The sequence below is a fragment of the Panulirus ornatus genome, chromosome 18 (assembly GCF_036320965.1).
Source record: "Panulirus ornatus isolate Po-2019 chromosome 18, ASM3632096v1, whole genome shotgun sequence".
Lineage (NCBI taxonomy): Eukaryota > Metazoa > Arthropoda > Malacostraca > Decapoda > Palinuridae > Panulirus > Panulirus ornatus.
In genome coordinates this window covers 24301704-24315697 of record NC_092241.1, presented here as the reverse complement: position 1 = coordinate 24315697, position 13994 = coordinate 24301704, and the positions used below count along the sequence as shown (strand labels likewise).

The 13994-nt window shown below is 42.4% G+C and overlaps 1 protein-coding gene across 2 annotated transcripts in view; it reads left to right on the top strand.

The window, feature by feature from the left end:
• Lamtor1 (Late endosomal/lysosomal adaptor, MAPK and MTOR activator 1) overlaps positions 1-13994 on the top strand; it is a 106858-nt gene that overhangs the window by 42063 nt on the left and 50801 nt on the right. Inside the window, exon 2 of one of the 2 annotated variants that reach the window (XM_071672908.1) lies at positions 6865-6935. The exons of the other annotated variant lie outside the window; for it this stretch is intronic. Coding sequence (XP_071529009.1) covers positions 6865-6935 — 71 coding nt within the window. The remainder of the gene's footprint in view (positions 1-6864; positions 6936-13994) is intronic. 2 annotated transcript variants of the gene reach the window in all.

The window sequence follows — 13994 nt, the reverse complement described above, 5'->3', positions numbered from 1 at the left end:
CACCCTCCTGCGTACAACTCTATCCATAGCTCACGCCTCGCAACCATACAACATTGTTGGAATCACTATTCCTTCATACATAGCCATTTTTACTTTCCGAGATAATGTTCTCGACTTCCACACATTCTTCAAGAGCTCCTAGGATTTTCGCCCCCTCCCCCACCCTTTGATTCACTTCCGTTTCCATGGTTCCATCCGCTGCCAGATCCACTCCCAGATATCTAAAACACTTTACTTCCTCCAGTTTTTCTCCATCAAACTTACCTCCCAATTGATTTGACCCTCAACCCTACTGTACCTAATAACCTTGCTCTTATGTATAATATATATATATATATATATATATATATATATATACATATATACATAAACGCATGTACATGCACATATATATACTTGTACATATCAGCATATCCCTGGGGATAGGGGAGAAAGAATACTTCCCTCACATTCCTCACTTGTCGTAGAAGGCGACTAAAGGGGGACGGGAGCAAGGGGGCCTAGAAACCCTCCCCTCCTTGTATTTTAACTTTCTAAATGGGGAAACAGAAGAAGGAGTCACGCGGGGAGTGCTCATCCTCCTCGAAGGCTCAGACTTGGGATGTCTAAATGTGTGGATGTAACCAAGATGAGAAAAAAGGAGAGATACGTAGTATGTTTGAGGAAAGGAACATGGATGTTTTGGCTCTGAGTGAAATGAAGCTCAAGGGTAAAGGGGAAGAGTGGTTTAGGAATGTCTTAGGAGTAAAGTCAGGGGTTAGTGAGAGGACAAGAGCAAGGGAAGGAGTAGCATTACTCCTGAAACAGGAGTTGTGGGAGTATGTGATGGAGTGTAAGAAAGTAAACTCTAGATTGATATGGGTAAAACTGAAAGTTGAGGGAGAGAGATGGGTGATTATTGGTGCATATGCACCGTGGTCATGAGAAGAAAGATCATGAGAGGCAAGTGTTTTGGGAGCAGCTGAATGAGTGTGTTAGTAGTTTTGATGCACGAGACCTGGGTTACAGTGATGGGTGATTTGAATGCAAAGGTGAGTAATGTGGCAGTTAAGGGAATAATTGGTGTACATGGGGTGTTCAGTGTTGTAAATGGAAATGGTGAAGAGCTTGTAGATGTATGTGCTGAAAAAGGACTGGTGATCAGGAATACCTGGTTTAAAAAGAGAGATATACATAAGGATACATATGTAAGTAGGAGAGATAGCTAGAGAGCATTATTGGATTACCTGTTAATTGATAGGCATGCAAAAGTGAGACTTTTGGATGTTAATGTGCTGAGAGGTGCAACGGTAGGGATGTCAGATCATTATCTTGTGGAGGCGAAGGTGAAGATTTGTGGAGGTTTTCAGAAAAGAAGAAAGAATGTTGGGTGAAGAGAGTTGTAAGAGTAAGTGAGCTTGGGAAGGAGACGTGTGAGGAAGTACCAGGAGAGACTGAGTACAGAATGGAAAAAGGTGAGAACAAAGGAGGTAAGGGGAGTGGGGGAGGAATGGGATGTATTTAGGGAAGCAGTGATGGCTTGTGCAAAAGATGCTTTTGGCATGAGAAGTGTGGTAAGTGGGCAGATTAGAAAGGGTAGTGAGTGGTGGGATAGAGAAGTAAGATTATTAGTGAAAGAGAAGAGAGAGGCATTTGGACGATTTTTGCAGGGAAATAATGCAAATGAGTGGGAGATGTATAAAAGAAAGAGGCAGGAGGTCAAGAGAAAGATGCAAGAGGCAAAAAAGAGGGCAAATGAGAGTTTATATGAGAGAGTATCATTAAATTTTAGGGAGAATAAAAAGATGTTTTGGAAGGAGGTAAATAACGTGTGTAACACAAGGGAACAAATGGGAACATCAGTGAAGGGGGCTAATGGGGAGGTGATAACAAGTAGTGGTGATGTGAGGAGATGGAGTGAGTATTTTGAAGGTTTGTTGAATGTGTTTGATGATAGAGTGGCAGATATAGGGTGTTTTGGTCGAGGTGGTGTGCAAAGTGAGAGGGCTAGGGAGAATGATTTGGTAAACAGAGAAGAGGTAGTAAAAGCTTTGCGGAAATGAAAGCTGGCAAGGCAGCAGGTTTGGATGGTATTGCAGTGGAATTTATTAAAAAAGGGATGACTGTATTGTTGACTGGTTGGTAAGGTTATTTAATGTATGTATGACTCTCGGTGAGGTGCCTGAGGACTGGCGGAATGCTTGGAGAGTGCCATTGTACAAAGGTAAAGGGGATGAGAGTGAATGCTCAAATTACAGAGGTATAAGTTGAGGTATAATTGAGTGGGAGATGTATAAAAGAAAGAGACAGGAGGTCAAGAGAAAGGTGCAAGAGGTGAAAAAAAGGGCAAATGAGAGTTGGGGTGAGAGAGTATCATTAAATTTTAGGGAGAATAAAAAGATGTTCTGGAAGGAGGTAAATAAAGTGTGTAAGACAAGGGAGCAAATGGGAACTTCAGTGAAGGGTGCAAATGGGGAGGTGATAACAAGTAGTGGTGATGTGAGAAGGAGATGGAGTGAGTATTTTGAAGGTTTGTTGAATGTGTTTGATGATAGAGTGGCAGATATAGGGTGCTTTGGTCGAGGTGGTGTGCAAAGTGAGAGGGTTAGGGAAAATGATTTGGTAAACAGAGAAGAGGTAGTAAAAGCTTTGCGGAAGATGAAAGCCGGCAAGGCAGCAGGTTTGGATGGTATTGCAGTGGAATTTATTAAAAAAGGGGGTGACTGTATTGTTGACTGGTTGGTAAGGTTATTTAACGTATGTATGACTCATGGTGAGGTGCCTGAGGATTGGCGGAATGCGTGCATAGTGCCATTGTACAAAGGCAAAGGGGATAAGAGTGAGTGCTCAAATTACAGAGGTATAAGTTTGTTGAGTATTCCTGGTAAATTATATGGGAGGGTATTGATTGAGAGGGTGAAGGCATGTACAGAGCATCAGATTGGGGAAGAGCAGTGTGGTTTCAGAAGTGGTAGAGGATGTGTGGATCAGGTGTTTGCTTTGAAGAATGTATGTGAGAAATACTTAGAAAAGCAAATGGATTTGTATGTAGCATTTATGGATCTGGAGAAGGCATATGATAGAGTTGATAGAGATGCTCTGTGGAAGGTATTAAGAATATATGGTGTGGGAGGCAAGTTGTTAGAAGCAGTGAAAAGTTTTTATCGAGGATGTAAGGCATGTGTACGTGTAGGAAGAGAGGAAAGTGATTGGTTCTCAGTGAATGTAGGTTTGCGGCAGGGGTGTGTGATATCTCCATGGTTGTTTAATTTGTATTTGGATGGGGTTGTTAGGGAGGTGAATGCAAGAGTTTTGGAAAGAGGGGCAAGTATGAAGTCTGTTGGGGATGAGAGAGCTTGGGAAGTGAGTCAGTTGTTGTTCGCTGATGATACAGCGCTGGTGGCTGATTCATGTGAGAAACTGCAGAAGCTGGTGACTGAGTTTGGTAAAGTGTGTGAAAGAAGAAAGTTAAGAGTAAATGTGAATAAGAGCAAGGTTATTAGGTACAGTAGGGATGAGGGTCAAGTCAATTGGGAGGTGAGTTTGAATGGAGAAAAACTGGAGGAAGTGAAGTGTTTTAGATATCTGGGAGTGGATCTGGCAGCGGATGGAACCATGGAAGCGGAAGTGGATCATAGGGTGGGGGAGGGGGCGAAAATTCTGGGAGCCTTGAAGAATGTGTGGAAGTCGAGAACATTATCTCGGAAAGCAAAAATGGGTATGTTTGAAGGAATAGTGGTTCCAACAATGTTGTATGGTTGCGAGGCGTGGGCTATGGATAGAGTTGTGCGCAGGAGGATGGATGTGCTGGAAATGAGATGTTTGAGGACAATGTTTGGTGTGAGGTGGTTTGATCGAGTAAGTAACGTAAGGGTAAGAGAGATGTGTGGAAATAAAAAGAGCATGGTTGAGAGAGCAGAAGAGGGTGTTTTGAAATGGTTTGGGCACATGGAGAGAATGAGTGAGGAAAGATTGACCAAGAGGATATATGTGTCGGAGGTGGAGTGAACGAGAAGAGGGAGACCAAATTGGAGGTGGAAAGATGGAGTGAAAAAGATTTTGTGTGATCGGGGCCTGAACATGCAGGAGGGTGAAAGGAGGGCAAGGAATAGAGTGAATTGGAGCGATGTGGTATACCGGGGTTGACGTGCTGTCAGTGGATTGAATCAAGGCATGTGAAGCGTCTGGGGTAAACCATGGAAAGCTGTGTAGGTATGTATATTTGCGTGTGTGGACGTATGTATATACATGTGTATGGGGGTGGGTTGGGCCATTTCTTTCGTCTGTTTCCTTGCGCTACCTCGCAAACGCGGGAGACAGCAACAAAGCAAAAAAAAAAAAAAAAAAAAAGTTTGTTGAGTATTCCTGGTAGATTATATGGGAGGGTATTGATTGAGAGGGTGAAGGCATGTACAGAGCATCAGATTGGGGAAGAGCAGTGTGGTTTCAGCAGTGTGGTAGAGGATGTGTGGATCAGGTGTTTGCTTTGAAAAATGTATATGAGAAATGCTTAGAAAAGCAAATGTATTTGTATATAGCATTTATGGATCTGGAGAAAGCATATGATAGAGTTGATAGAGATGCTCTGTGGAAGGTATTGAGAATATATGGTGTGGGAGATAAGTTGTTAGAAGCAGTGAAAAGTTTTTATCAAGGATGTAAGGCATATGTACGTGTAGGAAGAGAGGAAAGTGATTGGCTCTCAGTGAATGTTGGTTTGTGGCAGGGGTGTGAGATGTCTCCATGGTTGTTTAATTTGTTTATGGATGGGGTTGTTAGGGAGGTGAATGCAAGAGTTTTGGAAAGAGGGGCAAGTATTCTGTCTGTTGTGGATGTCAGTTGTGAGTCAGTTGTTGTTTGCTGATGATACAGTGCTGGTGGCTGATTCGTGTGAGAAACTGCAGAAGCTAGTGACTGAGTTTGGTAAAGTGTGTGAAAGAAGAAAGCTGAGAGTAAGTGTGAATAAGAGCAAGGTTATCAGGTACAGTAGGGTTGAGGGACAAGTCAATTGGGAGGTAAGTTTGAATGGAGAAAAACTGGTGGAAGTAAAGTGTTTTAGATATCTGTGATTGGATTTGGCAGCAGATGGAACCATGGAAGTGGAAGTGAATCACAGGGTGGGGATGGGGCTAAAGTTCTGGAGCGTTGAAAAATGTGTGGAAGACAAGAACGTTATCTTGGAAAGCAAAAATGGGTATGTTTGAAGGAATAGTGGTTCCAACTATGTTATATGGTTGCGAGGCATGTGCTATAGATAGAGTTGTGCAGAGGAGGGTGGATGTGTTGGAAATGAGTTGTTTGAGGACAATATGTAGTGTGGGGTGTTTGATCGAGTAAGTAATGAAAGGGTAAGAGAGATGTGTGGTAATAAAAAGAGTGTGGTTGAGAGAGCAGAAGAGGGTGTTTTGAAATGGTTTGGTCACATGGAGGGAATGAATGAGGAAAGATTGACCAAGAGAATATATGTGTCAGAGGTGGAGGGAACGAGGAGAAGTGGGAGACCAAATTGGAGGTGGAAAGATGGAGTGAAAAAGATTTTGAGTGATCGGGGCCTGAACATGCAGGAGGGTGAAAGGCGTGCAAGGAATAGAATGAATTGGAAAAATGTGGTATACCAGGGTCGACGTGTTGTCACTGGATTGAACCAGGGCATGTGAAGCATCTGGGGTAAACCATGGAAAGTTCTGAGGGGGAAAGGGAGCTGTGGTTTCGATGCATTATACATGACAACTAGAGACTGAGTGTGAACGAATGTGGCCTTTGTTGTCTTTTCCATGCGCTGCCTCGCACACATGAGGGGGGAGGGGGTTGTTCATTTCATGTGTGGCGAGGTGGCTACGGGAATGTATAAGGGCAGACTATGAATTATGTACATGTTTATATGTCCGTGTATGTATATATATGTATACGTTCATATGTATAGGTATGTATATGTGCATGTGTGGACGTGTATGTATATGCATGTGTATGTGGGAGGCTTGGGCCATTCCTTCATCTGTCTCCTTGCGCTACCTCGCTAACGCAGGAGACAGCGACAAAGTATGATAAGTGAATAGATATAATTGATGAAAGATGGAGGCATCAGCATGGTTATATCGAGTATGGCAGGTTTCTACCCATAATCAGTTGAAAGCAGTACCTGGCGAAAGCAGCAGCCAGGTACATGCCATGGGTCCAATCCCTTGTAACAGAAACATATGCAGATAGCTCATGAGAGCTATGGCTAAAATGAGAAAGGGAGAGAGCAGCAACACTGTAACAGATACAAAAGGAGTGGTTGAAGAGTTGATTGGTGGTGATCGCTTATAAGATGTGTGACCATAGTGGAATTTGAAAGCATAGACATTACAATACTGGGGGTTGGTTGCCATTATGTAGATGGAATAAGGGCAGAAACATAGAAATAACTTAAAAAATCACAGTAGTACCACCTGAGGTTAAGATTTTGGAAACAACCGCACAGTATTGGTGGAAATATGAAAAGCATGGATGTTTTGATTCTAGATATTTTAGGACTATAAATGTACCAGTAGTACAGTTGAGGCTTCAGGAAGAATAGTCAGATAGATACTATTTATGAATTGAGTAGGGCCAAGGATATGTCAAGTGAAGATCGCAGATGAGTGATATGGGATAGGATGTATGAGAGACTTTTTGTATGGAGATGATGTGGCTAGAAAGCTTGGTATTGTTTGAATAATTAACATGGTGTGCAGATTGAAAAAGTGAGAAACACCTAATAGGTATGGAATTCCATGTTTCACTTGTGCACTTTAACTAGGCATGTGTCGAGGATGTTTTTGACATTCCATATTTTACCATGTATCTGAATGATCTCATGGAATTGAAGATGATCAGATAGATTAAGGTTATTGTTTTGTACAGGACGGTGAAGTCAGTGAGAGGACTCGTCTGCTAAATGATCAAGTCAGCAATGCCTACCAGGTCAATGCCAGGTAATTTAGATTATGTGCTAATTACAGCACTTATGTATACAAAGTATAGCTTTAAAATTTCAAGCCTGTCCATTAATGCTTAATCCATTCACTGTTTATATATGCTTTAGGGAAATCAGTTTTGACCCCCACAGTAACATCTGCTGTGTGCTGCACTGCATTTCCTATTTTTTTCTTTAAATGTAGCACACAAGGCTGTTACTTATTATCCTTCCAGAAGATGCTGCCATTGGTTATGGATAGGTTGCATTGCATCTCAATTGGTTAAATAACAGAATGTCTCAGTATATCAAAGTGAATTGTGGAGTTAGTGCTTATTGAATATTGAGTAAGGCTCTGATGATGATAAAAACACCTCTCCAAGCAAAGATGGATATAGTTTAGAAGGAAAAAGTGTTCAGATTTGTGTACCAGTTGCAACTTTATCTACTATTGTGAATTTCTCAGGACCTCAGAACAAGTTTTAGCCATGGAGCAAGGAAAATCCAATAGAATATAAGCACTGCATGAGAGAAGTGGACAAGAATAGTGAAAAAAGCTGTGCCTGTGTAAAACTATATATTGAAGTGTTGAATGAATTTCCTGTGAGAATATATATTTTATTTATGTTTATTATACTTGATTGATGTTTCCTGCATTAGTGAGGTAGCACCAGGAAACAGATGAAGAATGGCCCAAACACTCATATACACACATATATATATATATATTTATTTATTTATTTTGCTTTGTTGCTGTCTCCTGCGTTTGCGAGGTAGCGCAAGGAAACATACGAAAGAAATGGCCCAACCCACCCCCATACACATGTATATACATACACGTCCACACACTCAAATATACATACCTATACATCTCAATGTACACACATATATACACACACAGACATATACATATATACACATGTACATAATTCATACTGTCTGCCTTTATTTATTCCCATCAACACCTCGCTACACATGGAATAACAACCCCCTTCCCCGTCATGTGTGCGAGGTAGCGTTAGGAAAAGACAACAAAGGCCCCATTCGTTCACACTCAGTCTCTAGCTGTCATGTAATAATGCCCGAAACCACAGCTCCCTTTCCACATCCAGGCCCCACAGAACTTTCCATGATTTACCCCAGATGCTTCACATGCCCTGATTCAATCCATTGACAGCACGTCGACCCCGGTATACCACATTGATCCAATTCACTCTATTCCTTGCCCGCTTTTCACCCTCCTGCATGTTCAGGCCCCGATCACTCAAAATCTTTTTCACTCCATCTTTCCACCTCCAATTTGGTCTCCCACTTCTCCTCGTTCCCTCCACCTCCGACACATATATCCTCTTGGTCAATCTTTCCTCACTAATTCTCTCCATGTGCCCAAACCATTTCAAAACACCCTCTTCTGCTCTCTCAACCACGCTCTTTTTATTTCCACACATCTCTCTTACCCTTACATTACTTACTCAATCAAACCACCTCACACCACACATTGTCCTCAAACATCTCATTTCCAGCACATCCATCCTCCTGCGCACAACTCCATCCATAGCCCACGCCTCGCAACCATACAACATTGTTGGAACCACTATTCCTTCAAACATACCCATTTTTGCTTTCCGAGATAATGTTCTCGACTTCCACACATTCTTCAAGGCTCCCAGAATTTTCGCCCCCTCCCCCACCCTATGATCCACTTCCGCTTCCATGGTTCCATCCGCTGCCAGATCCACTCCCAGATATCTAAAACACTTCACTTCCTCCATTTTTTCTCCATTCAAACTCACCTCCCAATTGACTTGACCCTCAACCCTACTGTACCTAATAACCTTGCTCTTATTCACATTTACTCTTAACTTTCTTCTTTCACACACTTTACCAAACTCAGTCACCAGCTTCTGCAGTTTCTCACATGAATCAGCCACCAGCGCTGTATCATCAGCGAACAACAACTGACTCACTTCCCAAGCTCTCTCATCCTCAACAGACTTGATACTTGCCCCTCTTTCCAAAACTCTTGCATTCACCTCCCTAACAACCCCATCCATAAACAAATTAAACAACCATGGAGACATCACACACCCCTGCCGCAAACCTACATTCACTGAGAACCAATCACTTTCCTCTCGTCCTACACGTACACATGCATTACATCCTCGATAAAAACTTTTCACTGCTTCTAACAACTTGCCTCCCACACCATATATTCTTAATACCTTCCACAGAGCATCTCTATCAACTCTATCATATGCCTTCTCCAGATCCATAAATGCTACATACAAATCCATTTGCTCTCAACCATACGCTTTTTATTTCCACACATCTCTCTTACCCTTACATTACTTACTCGATCAAACCACCTCGCACCACGTATTGTCCTCAAACATTTCATTTCTAGCACATCCACCCTCCTGCGTACAACTCTATCCATAGCTCACGCCTCGCAACCATACAACATTGTTGGAATCACTATTCCTTCATACATAGCCATTTTTACTTTCCGAGATAATGTTCTCGACTTCCACACATTCTTCAAAGCTCCTAGGATTTTCGCCCCCTCCCCCACCCTTTGATTCACTTCCGTTTCCATGGTTCCATCCGCTGCCAGATCCACTCCCAGATATCTAAAACACTTTACTTCCTCCAGTTTTTCTCCATCAAACTTACCTCCCAATTGATTTGACCCTCAACCCTACTGTACCTAATAACCTTGCTCTTATGTATATATATATATATATATATATATATATATATATATATATACATATATACATAAACGCATGTACATGCACATATATATACTTGTACATATCAGCATATCCCTGGGGATAGGGGAGAAATAATACTTCCCTCACATTCCTCACTTGTCGTAGAAGGCGACTAAAGGGGGCGGGAGCAAGGGGCCAGAAACCCTCCCCTCCTTGTATTTTAACTTTCTAAAAGGGGAAACAGAAGAAGGAGTCATGCGGGGAGTGCTCATCTTCCTCGAAGGCTCAGACTAGGGTGTCTAAATGTGTGTGGATGTAACCAAGATGAGAAAAAATTAGAGATAGGTAGTATGTTTGAGTAAAGGAACCTGGATGTTTTGGCTCTGAGTGAAATGAAGCTCAAGGGTAAAGGGGAAGAGTGGTTTGGGAATGTCTTGGGAGTAAAGTCAGGGGTTAGTGAGAGGACAAGAGCAAGGGAAGGAGTAGCACTACTCCTGAAACATGAGTTGTGGGAGTATGTAATAGAGTGTAAGAAAGTAAACTCTGGATTGATATGGGTGAAATTGAAAGTTGATGGAGAGAGATGGGTGATTATTGGTGCATATGCACCTGGTCATGAGAAGAAAGATCATGAGATGTAAGTGTTTTGGGAGTAGCTGAATGAGTGTGTTAGTAGTTTTGATGCATGAGACCGGGTTATAGTGATGGGTGATTTGAATGCAAAGGTGGGTAATGTGGCAGTTGAGGGAGTAATTGGTATACATAGGGTGTTCAGTGTTGTAAATGGAAATGGTGAAGAGCTTGTAGATGTATGTGCTGAGAAAGGACTGGTGATTGGGAATACCTGGTTTAAAAAGAGAGATATACATAAGAGAGATATACATAAGTATACGTATGTAAGTAGGAGAGATGGCCAGAGAGCATTATTGGATTACGTGTTAATTGATAGGCGTGCAAAAGAGAGACTTTTGGATGTTAATGTGCTGAGAGGTGCAACTGGAGGGATGTCTGATCATTATCTTGTGGAGGCAAAGGTGAAGATTTGTAGAGGTTTTCAGAAAAGAAGGAAGAATGTTGGGGTGAAGAGAGTGGTGAGAGTAAGTGAGCTTGGGAAGGAGACTTGTGTGAGGAAGTACCAGGAGAGACTGAGTACAGAATAGAAAAAGGTGAGAACAAAGGACATAAGGGGAGTGGGGGAGGAATGGGATGTATTTAGGGAAGCAGTGATGGCTTGTGCAAAAGATGCTTGTGTCATGAGAAGCATGGGAGGTGGGCATATTAGAAAGGGTAGTGAGTGGTGGGATGAAGTAAGATTATTAGTGAAAGAGAAGAGAGAGGCATTTGGACGATTTTTACAGGGAAATAATTCAAATGAGTGGGAGATGTATAAGAGAAAGAGGCAGGAGGTCAAGAGAAAGGTGCTAGAGATGAAAAAGAGGGTAAATGAGAGTTGGGGTGAGAGAGTATCATTAAATTTTAGGGAGAATAAAAAGATGTTTTGGAAGGAGGTAAATAAAGTGCATAAGACAAGGGAACAAAGGGGAACTTCAGTGAAGGGTGCTAATGGGGAGGTGATAACAAGTAGTGGTGATGTGAGAAGGAGGTGGAGTGAGTATTTTGAAGGTTTGTGAATGTGTTTGATGATAGAGTGGCAGATTTAGGGAGTTTTGGTCGAGGTGGTGTGCAAAGTGAGAGGGCTAGGGAGAATGATTTGGTAAACAAAGAAGGGGTAGTGAAAGCTTTGCGGAAGATGAAATTTGGCAAGGCAGCGGGGTTGGATGGTATTGCAGTGGAATTTATTAAAAAAGGGGTGACTGTATTGTTGACTGGTTGGTAAGGTTATTTGATGTATGTATGACTCATGGTAAGGTGCCTGAGGATTGGCAGAATGCCTGCATAGTGCCATTGTACAAAGGCAAAGGGGACAAAGGTGAGTGCTCAAATTACAGAGGTATAAGTTTGTTGAGTATTCCTGGTAAATTATATGGGAGGGTATTGATTGAGAGGGTGAAGGCATATACAGAGCATCAGATTGGGGAAGAGCAGTATGTTTTCAGAAGTGGTAGAGGATGTGTAGATTAGGTGTTTGCTTTGAAGAATGTATGTGAGAAATACGTAGAAAAGCAAATGGATTTGTATGTAGCATTTATGGATCTGGAGAAGGCATATGACAGAGTTGATAGAGATACTCTGTGGAAGGTATTAAGAATATATGGCGTGGGAGGCAAGTTGTTAGAAGCAGTGAAAAGTTTTTATCGAGGATGTAAGGCATGTATACGTGTAGAGGAAAGTGATTGGTTCTCGGTGAATGTAGGTTTGCGGCAGGGGTGTGTGATGTGTTCATGGTTGTTTAATTTGTTTATGGATGGGGTTTTTAGGGAGGTGAATGCAAGAGTTTTGGAAAGAGGGGCAAGTATGAAGTCTGTTGTGGATCAGAGAGTGTGAGAGGTGAGTCAGTTGTTGTTCGCTGATGATACAGCGCTGGTGGCTGATTCATGTGAGAAACTGCAGAAGCTGGTGACTGAGTTTGGTAAAGTGTGTGAAAGAAGAAAGTTGAGAGTAAATGTGAATAAGAGCAAGGTTATTAGGTACAGTAGGGTTGAGGGCCAAGTCAATTGGGAGGTAAGTTTGAATGGAGAAAAACTGGAGAAAGTGAAGTGTTTTAGATATCTGGGAGTGGATTTGGTAGCAGATGGAACCATGGAAGCGGAAGTGAGTCATAGGGTGGGGGAGGGGGCAAAAATTCTGGGAGCGTTGAAGAATGTGTGGAAGTCGAGAACATTATCTCGGAAAGCAAAAAATGGGTATGTTTGAAGGAATAGTGGTTCCAACAATGTTGTATGGTTGCGAGGCGTGGGCTATGGATAGAGTTGTGCGCAGGAGGGTGGATGTGCTGGAAATGAGATGTTTGAGGACAATAAGTGGTGTGAGGTGGTTTGATCGAGTAAGTAATGAAAGGGTAAGAGAGATGTATGGTAATAAAAAGAGTGTGGTTGAGAGAGCAGAAGAGGGTGTTTTGAAATGGTTCGGTCACATGGAGAGAATTAGTGAGGAAAGATTGACCAAGAGGATATATGTGTCATATGTGGAGGGAACGAGGAGAAGTGGGAGACCAAATTGGAGGTGGAAAGATGGAGTGAAAAAGATTTTGAGTGATCGGGGCCTGAACATGCAGGAGGGTGAAAGGCATGCAAGGAATAGAGTGAATTGGAACGATGTGGTATACAGGGGCTGACGTGCTGTCAATGGATTGAACCAGGGCATGTGAAGCGTCTGGGGTAGACCATGGAAAGTTTTGTGGGGCCTGGATGTGGAAAGGTAGCTGTGGTTTCGGTGCATTATTACATGACAGCTAGAGACTGAGTGTGAACGAATGGGGCCTTTGTTGTCTTTTCCTAGCACTACCTTGCACACATGTGGGGGGAGGGGGTTGTTATTACATGTGTGGCGGGGTGGCGATGGAAATGAATAAAGGCAGACAGTATGAATTATGTACACGTGTATATATGTATATGTCTGTGTGTGTATATACATGTATACGTTGAGATGTATAGGTATGTATATTTGCGTGTGGACGTGTATGTATATACATGTGTATGTGGGTGGGTTGGGCCATTCTTTCGTCTGTTTCCTTGCGCTACCTCACTAACACGGGAGACAGCGACAAAGCAAAATAAAAAGTAATAAAAGAAAATATAGAAAATAAGAATCAGCATATACACATAAGCACATGTAGCTATTCATACTTGCTTGCCTTCATCTTTTCCTGAAGCCACCCCACCCCACAGGACACAGCATTGCTACCCCCTACTTCAGCGAGGCAGTGCCAGGAAGAAACAAAAAAGGCCACATTCACTCACACTCAGTCTCTAGCTGTCATGTGTAATGCATTGAACCAACATCTCCCTTTCCACAACCAGGCTCCACAGACCTTTTCCTGGTTTACCCGAGACACTTCCAGTGCCCTGGTCCAATCCGCTGACAGCATGTCGCCTCCGGTATACCACATCGTTCCAATTCACTCTATTCCTTTCACCCTCCTGTATTTTCAGGCCTCGATCACTCAAAATCTTTTTCACTCCATCCTTCCACTTCCAATTTGGTCTCCCACTTCTCCTTCTTCCCTCCACCTCTTACACATATATCCTCTTTGTCAATTTTCCCTCACTCATTCTCTCCATAGTGTCCAAACCATTTCAACACACCCTCCTTTGCTCTCTCAATCACACTTTTTTTATTACTACACATCTTTCCAACGCATCCACCCTCCTCTGCACAACCCTATCTATAACCTATGCCTCACAACCACATAACATTGTTGGAACCACTTTTCCTTCAAACATACCCATTTTTGCTCCTCGAGA